Source organism: Anomaloglossus baeobatrachus, chromosome 5 (assembly GCF_048569485.1).
Source record: "Anomaloglossus baeobatrachus isolate aAnoBae1 chromosome 5, aAnoBae1.hap1, whole genome shotgun sequence".
NCBI lineage: Eukaryota > Metazoa > Chordata > Amphibia > Anura > Aromobatidae > Anomaloglossus > Anomaloglossus baeobatrachus.
Window position 1 is genome coordinate 397,907,220 of NC_134357.1, and position 10,203 is coordinate 397,917,422.

Consider the following 10,203-nt stretch of genomic DNA (forward strand, 5'->3'; position numbering starts at 1 on the left):
ATTAAATACCCTATGTAAGTGTCCTAGAAAATAGTGGACACATTTTGCCACTAGAAGGTAATAATGCTCCCTATGTGCCCCTTTAAGTAATAATACCCTGGTTGTCCTTTTAACAATGCTTCTTAAGTGCCCAATTGACATTTATCGCCGATATAGTTAAGGGTAGCGTAGCTCCGGGTGGGTCCCTCTGAGTGCGGGTGACTGCACCGTCTGCTTCCTGGTAGCTACGCTACTGTCTGTACTGCTTGGCTGTCTCAGGCTGTGTGAGCACAGTGCATTTTTTATGTGATTTTTTTGATGCAGATTGTCACAAATCTTTATGCCAGCAAAGTCAATGAAAATTCTGAAGTGTCATGCACATGTTGCTTATTTGTGACTTGCAGATTTGGTGTCGAAAATAAACTGCAGCATGATAATTGTTGGGGCGTTTTTGCCTGTGTTTTTTAACCCTTCCACCAATTGACTTCATGGAAAACACATGGCACAAAACGCACCAAAAACACATGCATTTTTTATGCGTTTTTCTGCCAGAAGGTGCAGATTTGATGCAGACAATTTCTGCAGCAAATGCCCTGTGTGTGCACATAGCCTTAGAGTTATATAAACCCACAATAGGGTACTCATAGAAGTATAGTGTCCCTCTGTCTTACTGTATAGATTTCAGAGAGACTGTCTCAATAGCACAGTACCATATGAAGTACCACATAACAGCACAGAAAATCCCTACAGAATTGCACTATGGAGTACTATATGGCCATGGTCATCAGTCATTCTCCATAATATCATATATTTGTGTACTTTCTCCCCAAAAATGTAATGTATAGCTTTCCAGCTAATTATAATCCGAACCATGTGAGGTTTTTATACGTCATAAAATGAATCCATGTATACTTTCACAAACTCTGCATCAAAAGTTAGCTTTATTCAAAGGACGTTATATTTAGCGGTACAATATATAGGATAAAAACACCTCTTGAAGTGTAAAATACAACACACAGCAGGAAAAACAGCATAGAATTAAAATGTGGGCCTTATTTGGACATCAGAAAATGTTAAGAAGGCAGCAGCTTTGGTGTGAATTTTAGGTTTGATGGAAGTGATCAGATTTTCTCTTCCGTTTCATTTACTTGATGAGATACCACTCTTCCATTAACGAGTTCCTCAACAATTGTTTTAATCTTTCGACTCTTGACTGACTCTAAAGAAAGAAAATACAAAACTAATATAAAAAAAAAATACCAAAGAGGATAATATGTACATAGAAGATTATAAAAAACATAGCATAATATTGACCACAGTCTTAAACTCTCCTGCTGCATTACAGGCGACCAGCTGAGTGGCAGAGATATGCTTGGAGACAAGCTTGTTGAATGTATAAGTCAGAAACTGTGAATGCTGCTCTGAAATATTGTTATTGCAATGTAGAGTATAGGTGTAATATCATTTTCTTACCTCTTGAAACTTGAGGTGAAATCGGGATTTTGCTAAAACAAGATAAAAAACAAGCAACTTTAAAAATTGTATAAAATCTTTGATAGTCGTTCAATGCAATACAGTGAAACCTCTTTGAAATGATGGGAGTAAGAAAGAAAGTAGGAGAAGGAAAGAAAAAGAAATAAAGGATAAAAAGAAAGCAAAAGAAATGAAATAAGAAATAAACAAAAATGAAATAAAGAAAAAAATGAAAGAAAAAATAAATAGAAAAAAATGAAAGAAGAAAAGAAAAAAAGAAGGAAATAAAGGAAATAAAAGCAAGAAACGTTGAAATTAAGAAATAATTAAAGAAAGAAAGAAGGAAGGAAAGAAAGAAAAGGAAAAAAGAGAGAAATGAAAAAAGAAAGCAAGAAAGAGGAGAGAGAAAAAAAGAAAAGAAAGAAAAAGGAAAGTAGAATAAAAGGCAATCAAGGTCTGTCAAAAACAACCTAGTAAAGCATTGTCTTCTTTATGGTGGTCTGAAAAAAGTTTCACTGTATGTTAAGTTAAATGAGGTTCTCTCCACCAAACCCATACACAACTCCTCCACCAAACCTACCATGAAAGTTCCCAATAATAAACTCTTCTTACCTGGATTCACCATCCAATAAGCAACGATAGGTCTCAATTTCTTTCTCTAGTCTGGTTTTGATGTCAAGGAGTTGATCGTATTCCAAGCCTTGCCTTTCTATGTCAGTTCTAACTTCACACAGCTGTAGCTCTAAGGTGCTAATCTTCTCTTGGATCTTCCCAAGTTGTACACAGTAGTTGCCCTCTGTCTCAGCTAACGAGTTTTCAAGTGTTTTTTTCTATTGCGAAAAAGTGAGCAAATTATCTAATTTTTCAATGCTCCTTTGTGGTTCATTTGCGTCAATGTTACTTGGAGAGAAAGACATGGTTAGAGCAATGCTCCATAGAGTAATCGAATATTTTAATAAGACTGAACATACAGTTTTTAAAATCATGGAGCTAGTTCAAAAATCAGATCTAACAAATCTGGGTAGTAGTTACATATCTTGTGAAAGGCAGAAAATAAACATGATTAAATCTTGGATTATTTATGATCCATACCATAGCCAGAGCAGCTTGCAGTTCAATATCCAATGCTTGTACCGAGCGTTTCAGATCTGTGATTTCATTGTTGCTGGACTGAATTTGCTCAACCCCAGATGAGATCTCCTTTTTGAGGGCCTTGCACTGAAACAAAGCAAAATAATATAAGCATAAATAGATGGTATCAAAAACATCAAATTCTTCAATGGATGGAAAAGAGGTGCAGTTTGCTTACCGCTTCATTAAATTGAGCTTCTGCATCTCTACGATTCTTCTCTGCCAGTTCTTCATACTCTTTTCTCATATTATTTAGAATTTCAGTGAGGTCAACTCCTGGAGCCGCTTTCATTTCTACTGTTAGTTGTCCTGTTACTCCTTGGAAACTCTTCATCTCCTAGAAACATTGACATTTTGAGTGTCTATAAATTTAGACATTTTGTATTTCAACTGGAAAAAAGAGTTTTTTTGCATTACATTTTAAGAAACAATTGGACAGTTTATATAATATAAAGTATCAATAAATGGAATTTTAGGACTTTGGGTACCTCTTGATGGTTCTTCTTCAGGCAAATTAGTTCCTCAGTCAAATTTTCAATCTGTGACTCAAGGTCACACTTGGACAAGTTCAGGTCATCTAGCACTCTTCGTAGACCATGAATATCAGCCTCTACACTTTGACGGAGGCACAGCTCATTTTCATACCTACAGGACAGTTCAGAGCATCACCTTAAGCATCATTCAAAGATAAATTAAGTTCTTCAGATATAAGTCAATGAATAGAAAACTTACTTGATCTTGAAATCATCAGCTGCCAGGCGGGCATTATCAACCTGAAGGACGACTCTTGCATTGTCCACAGTTGCTGCTTGAATCTATGGGTATAAGTGTTACAAAAAAATTGCAGGATAGTCTCCAACACCCATTTTAAACATTTCTGTGAACCAATCCAACATTTTGTTATATAATTAGATTAGATGGCAATGTAAAATATATTTTTATCTAAGACTCAGTACCTGCTTCTTGAGGTCTTCAATTATATGGAAATATTTACTATAGTCCCGATTCAGCTTGTTATCATTCTGGTGTTTTTCATACCATTCCTTAATTTTGCACTCAAGGTCAGCATTGGCATCTTCTAATGCTCTCACTTTGCTCAGATAAGTAGCAAGACGATCATTAAGATTCTGCATTGTCCCCTTTTCATCACCAGACAGAAGGTTATCTCCACCAAAACCACCAGAAACACTTCCACCAAAGCTACCACCAAAGCCCCCAGCACTAACCAGGTTCATACCAAAGGCGGCACCACCACTTAAGCTACCACCAAAAGCACCTGCCCCACCATATCCAGCTGAAACACCTCCACTTTGGCTTCCACCATAGCCTGCTGCACCACATGCTCCTCCAGAGTTTCCAAGAAACGAGCAAATGGCTGTCCCATATCCACCACCTCCAACAGATACTCTCGAAGATGCTGAGCTTTTTTGGTAAGACATGTTCTTGATAGATGCTAAGTAAGCCCTCCTGGTTTAACTATGCGAAAGAGATAGCAAGCTTACTTCGAAAGTAGACATAGGCTTTATATATCATAATAACTGGGTGTTTTCTTTTAGTACAGCCTCCTAAATCCAATTTTGGCTCTAATTCTTTCTTGATGAAATGTTAATTAAACTATATACCTAATGTGTCCACTTGGCCTAATTTGTAAAATGCCTTTAGGCTCTTGTTAAGATAAAATGATATAAGGGTGGAGCATAGATAAGTATTATTTTATTTCCTTTAATCTGTTAGACAGGTAATTTATGTTCTGAAGCCATTTCCCCCTCCCTTCTCACAGATTCCTGTTTTATAGCTGAAATTTACATGCGTGATTTCCTAAGCAAATTCCTTTGATATTATGCAGCCATTAGATCATTAATGTGTATACGATCATGGGTTTGGATACAATTGTGTTGAAAGTCATTGAGAATTTGCATCATATGCAGCAATGAATCAACTTTATAGATCTTAAAGGGTTTTCAAAGTTTGGGATTGTGATGCTCTATGATTAGGAGAAGTGCCATTTTTCACACCCCCGGTCAATCAGATGTTTGAAGGGACCACTGTCTGAAGTAAGCACTGCAGACTTTTTTGCTTTGTTGACCTGCATGATTCTTGTATCATACAGCCTATACTAGGTTTAGCCAAATTGTTTCCTTCCTTTTTCCTTACCCTTCTAAGAGCCATAACGTTTTTTATTTTCCGGCAATATAGCCATATGAGGTCTTGTTTTTTTGCAGATGAGTTGTACTTTTGAACACCATTCATTCTACCACATATTACTGTATAATGGAAAACGGGAAAAAATTCCAAGTGGTGTGAAATAGCAAAAAAAATGCAATTCCACAATGGTTTTCTGGGCTTTTTATTTACCCTGTATATGGTAAAACTAACCTTACATTTTGATTCCTCAGGTCAGAACTAATTCAAAGATACCAAACATGTATACATTTAGTTTTATCTAAGTGGTGAAAAGAAATTAATAGTTTGTAAAAAAAAAAAAATATCGCTTTTGTCCACATTTTCCGAGACTCGTAGCGTTCTCGTTTTTTGGGATCTTGGGCTCAGTGACAGCTTATTTTTTGCGCATTTCGCTGACATTTTAATTATAGCATTTTTGGGTAGATTCAATGTTTTGATTGCATTTTAATGCAGTGTTGCGACAATCAAAAAACAGTAATTCTGGCAGTTTGTATTATATTATCTATATTATATTATATGATATATATTATTGTTTCATAGTAATTGATTTTACATTTTGATAGATTGTTAATTTCTGAACTTAACTATACCAAATATGTGCCTTTTTTATTGTTTCATTTTTAATGGGGCAAAAAAGGGGGTGATTTGAGTTTTTAGCGTCACGGGAGCACCAATGGCAAGATCCCCATCAGAGCATGTTAGATTGCAGTGTCAGCATTTGAGAGTGACATCTGACTGGTTAATAGGGGGTGTTAGCTGCTCATGTCTGCTTAACAGGCCATAGACAACCAATGTCGTATAGGTACGTCATTGGATGTGATGGGGTTAATGGAATCCTTTAATTCCCAGTGCATTTCTGACTATTTAAGCACGTGCGTGCTAGTAAACAGTGTAGGAGACACATCAGTAATGCTGGAGCCCTTTTAAGTACCTGATTACGGAGGTGCTGAGAGTTGGACCTCCACCTATGAACTCTGATTTCCCCATTATCGGCCTCTCTAATCACCTGACGAAAGAGAAAAACGCATGCTTAAATATTATTGTCCAGACTGGCTGTAGCACTACCCCCTAGGGCCATGGGCTGAGGCCAGCATAACCCGCATTGGAGGGGAGGAGAGAATCTCTTTTGGTGGGGAGGAGTTGACCCCCTAAAACATTTTAAAAGAACGAGGTGAGGATGGAGTCGTCACCATTCCCGCACTTTTGGGACAGCGCAATAGTCCCGCCCACCCTCTCTAGAGAAAAAATGTCTTTACGAGGGCGTTGTCAGGGGTGGGAGGATTTTATCAGGTCGTAGTGGCTTTGGGCAGTTTTTTTGTGGGTCCTTGAAGTTGATTAAATTGGTCTGGTGGATCCATCCGGGTATGCATCCCCTAATTGGCAAGGAATGGTCGCTTACCTGGTGCTTTTTGGGGGGAGCCTGGCTGAGATTGTCGGGTCCCCATGTGTGTTGCTTAATGGTGAAAAATAACACTTTGTGTTTTGGTGCTCCTGAGCCGGAGTGGGTAACGGCTAAGAGCAACTTGGTTTACGGTTTGGTTATATGACTCACCATGTTTTTGTTTTCATATATTTTTATTAAAATAAGGTTAACAAAATAACATATCAAATCCACACAATCAAGATATTATCATGCGTAGCATACCATTATTTAAATACATGTGGGGATCTATTGTATGAATAAAACTTTTCATCTGGGGGGGATAGGTATAGGAAAAGAGAAAGGAGAGGGGAGGGGGGGGGGTAAACAATTACTTTATTGGGGATGAAAAAGGGGAGTTGGGTGAAGGCAAGGAAAAACAAGGTGAAGAGGGAGTGGGTAAAAGGAAGAACAATAAACGTAAACAAATCTCAACCATGTTAATAGGCTTCCATTCTAGGAATATAAGCATATTGTCAAGAAAGCATGACTGAAGGTTTGAATAAAAGGATTCATATTATAAAAAGGTTTTTAAGTAGTTATAAATATTTATTTATGTAATACCTTGTATAAAACTATTCCAGTGATCCCATCTTCGGTAATAGGAGGCAAAGGCATTGTTAATGGTAGCAAAATACTTCTCGAAGTTGTTGTGAAGAGAAGTAGTCTCTATGACCTCAGAGATAGTGGGCACCGCAGGTCTCTTCCAATTAAAAGCTATAACACCCTGTTTTTGTAGCTTCAAGGACTTTACCTAGTTTTCGGTGTATTTTTCTGTTATGTATTTGTTAATAGAATGGCTGCTATGGTCAAAATGATCCAAAAGATGGTGTCAGAGTCATTATTGTTTAGATAAAGAGGGATCCTTGGGGTGGGATGTCTCCAGGGAAATTCCAGTATCTATAATTCCAGGGTCATGTATAAACAAATATTTTGCCAAGAACAATAATATTCTGTGCGTACACACTGATCTGATCTAAGCAGGCTATTAAACAACATCTATTTCGCTATGTGGCTCTACCATTACTCCCCAGCAGCACGCCTGCTGTCTTGGGGTTATATTTGACTCAGATCTCTTCTTCACATCCTATAGCTCATCGCTTACTCTCTCATGTCAGCTGTACCTCAAAAACATTTCAAGAAATCAACCTATTCTCACCTTTCACTTTGCAAAAACTCTTACTGTTGCTCAGATTCATTCTCGTCTGGACTACTGCGACTTAAGTGATCGGTCTTCCTCTCACCAAACTCTCGATCCAGTCTATCATATCTTAATGCAGCAGTTAGGAGCATATTTCTATCCACTCACTACACTGATGCAACCACCATATGTCAGTCTTTGCACTAGTTGCCTATTCGCTACAGAATACAATATCAACTTATCACTGTTACACACAAAGATCTCCTACTTCTCCTCCATCATCACTGTCTACCACCCATCCTCTCTGTTTCGCTAATGACCTACTATTAATGCCCTTTATAATTCAACTCCCGTCTCCAAGACTTCTTACAAGCTGCACCAATTTTCTGGAATGCGATACCTGGGACAATCCAATTAATTCCCAGTATCTACAGTTTCATGCAGACCCTTAAACCACATTTCTTTAGACTGGTCTATCGCCTCACCATTCTCATTTAACTAACTATCCCCTGTTCTCTCTTCCATGTACGTGGTACCTCTTTGTATCTGTATTTGTACAGATGCTGGTTGTTGACTGATTGATGCAGCGTTATCTGAATGCTCCTGTTTATCATACTGATGGCCTTACGCTAAAATCACGTTATTTTTACCTTTTGTGCTTCCCCTATTTCCTAATAGATTGTAAGCTTGTGAGCAGGGCCCTCACCCCTCTTGGTATCTGTTGAACTTTGTTGCTCTGTAATGTGTGATATTGTCTATATACAGTACAGACCAAACGTTTGGACACACCTTCTCATTCAAAGAGTTTTCTTTATTTTCTTTATTTTCATGACTGAAAATTGTAGATTTGAAGGCATCAAAACTGTGAATTAACACATTTGGAATGAAATACTTAACAAAAAAGTGTGAAACAACTGAAAATATGTCTTATATTCAAGGTTCTTCAAAGTAGCCAACTTTTGCTTTGATTACTGCTTTGCACACTCTTGGCATTCTCTTGATGAGCCTTAAGAGGTAGTCACCGGAAATGGTCTTCCAACAGTCTTGAAGGAGTTCCCAGAGATGCTTAGCACTTGTTGGCCCTTTTGCCTTCACTCTGCGGTCCAGCTCACCCCAAACCATCTCGATTGGGTTCAGGTCTGGTGACTGTGGGGGCCAGGTCATCTGGCATAGAACCCCATCACTCTCCTTCCAAGTCAAATAGCCTTTACACAGTCTGGAGGTGTGTTTGGGGTCATTGTCCTGTTGAAAAATAAATGATGGTCCAACTAAACGCAAACCGGATGGAATAGCATGCCGCTGCAAGATGCTGTGGTAGCCATGCTGGTTCAGTATGCCTTCAATTCTGAATAAATCCCCAACAGTGTCACCAGCAAAGCACCCCCACACTATCACACCTCCTCCTCCATGCTTCACGGTGGGAACCAGGCATGTAGAGTCGATCTGCTCACCTTTTCTGCGTCGCACAAAGACATGTTGGTTGGATCCAAATATCTCAAATTTGGACTCATCAGACCAAAGCACAGATTTCCACTGCTCTAATGTCCATTCCTTGTGTTCTTTAGCCCAAACAAGTCTCTTCTGCTTGTTGCCTGTATATAGGAGTGGTTTCCAAGCAGTTATTTTACCATGAAGGCCTTGTGCACAAAGTCTCCTCTTAACAGTTGTTCTAGAAATGTTTCTGCTGCTAGAACTCTGTGTGGCATTGACCTGGTTTCTAATCTGAGCTGCTGTTAATCTTGGATTTCTGAGGCTGGTGACTCGGATAATTTTTTGATGGTTTTTGCCACTGCACTTGGGGACACGTTCAAAGTTTTCCCAATTTTTCATACTGACTGACAGTTATTTCTTAAAGTAATGATTGCCACTCGTTTCTCTTTACTTAGAATTTGTATTATGGCAAGAAGAAAGCAGCTAACAGTCTATTCAGTAGGACTATCAGCTGTGTATCCACCAGATTTCTGCACAACACAACTAATAGTCCCAACCCCATTTATAAAGCAAGAAATCCCACTTATTAAACCTGACAGGGAACAGCTGTGAAGTGAAAACCATATCCGATGACTACCTCTTGAAGATCATCAAGAGAATGCCAAGGGTGTGCAAAGTAGTAATCAAAGCCAAAGGTGGTTACTTTGAAGAACCTAGAATATAAGACATATTTTCAGTTGTTTTTACACTTTTTCACACTGATTTTCATTCCACATGTGTTAATTCATAGTTTTGATGCCTTCAATGTGAATCTACAATTTTCAGAGTCATGAAAATAAAGAAAACTCTTTGAATTAGGTGTGTCCAAACTTTTGGTCTGTACTGTATGTCATCTCTGAATTGTAAAGTGCTGCGGAATATGGTCATGCTATATAAATACAAATTATTATTATAAGTGCTGATCGACTGGCATGTGACTAAATAGCAGTTTTTTAGATGCCCACAGTTGGCCAGAGTAAATGTGGCATTAATTACTCTTCTGTTAATAATGGTGGTTGTTCAGGATAATGATAGTATATCAGATTGTTGAGTGACCAATACCTGACAACCTAATGATCATCTAATATCAGCTCCAGCCAGATGTAGGTGTCGCGCCCAGGGAAAGGGGTACTCAGTCCAAAGCGGTTGCAAATGGGAATGTCACTCTGGTCGCCGTTGCCCAGTCCGTGCCCTGGGGCTACTTTTTTAAAAGGGGAGTATTTACAGGGGAGATAAGAGTTAATGTTCATGTGACGCCACCTGCAGGTTTTGGTTAAAGGTGGAGAACCGCCGCTGCTGAATGTGGGTACTCCCAGAGCTGGTGGTGATTGCAGCAATGGTGTTAGTCTCTCCGCAGGTAGGGCCATGCGTGGGAGATGTGACAGGGCAATAACGGAGACCACAC

The 10,203-nt window shown here is 38.7% G+C and overlaps 1 protein-coding gene across 1 annotated transcript; it reads right to left on the reverse strand.

Moving 5' to 3' along the window:
* Positions 1-901: 901 nt before the first annotated feature.
* LOC142311605 (keratin, type I cytoskeletal 12-like) lies at positions 902-4,069 on the reverse strand. Its single transcript, XM_075350165.1, has 8 exons — positions 3,540-4,069; positions 3,316-3,398; positions 3,072-3,228; positions 2,762-2,920; positions 2,545-2,670; positions 2,065-2,282; positions 1,453-1,484; positions 902-1,198 (listed from the first exon to the last, which is right to left on the reverse strand). The coding sequence occupies exons 1-8, from the start codon at positions 4,020-4,022 to the stop codon at positions 1,101-1,103; spliced, it is 1,356 nt and encodes a 451-aa protein (XP_075206280.1). The 5' UTR covers positions 4,023-4,069; the 3' UTR covers positions 902-1,100.
* Between the last annotated feature and the right edge of the window lie 6,134 nt (positions 4,070-10,203).

What these genes read in the sequence shown, in the direction of transcription:
- LOC142311605 (XM_075350165.1), bottom strand. Translation starts at nt 4,022, where the DNA reads ATGTCTTACCAAAAAAGCTCAGCATCTTCGAGAGTATCTGTTGGAGGT. An exon ending in TTGAAGACCTCAAGAAGCAG is followed by an intron (nt 3,399 to 3,539) that starts GTACTGAGTCTT and finishes TTATACCCATAG; the next exon opens with ATTCAAGCAGCAACTGTGGA. An exon ending in TTATTGGATGGTGAATCCAG is followed by an intron (nt 1,485 to 2,064) that starts GTAAGAAGAGTT and finishes ATCTTGTTTTAG; the next exon opens with CAAAATCCCGATTTCACCTC.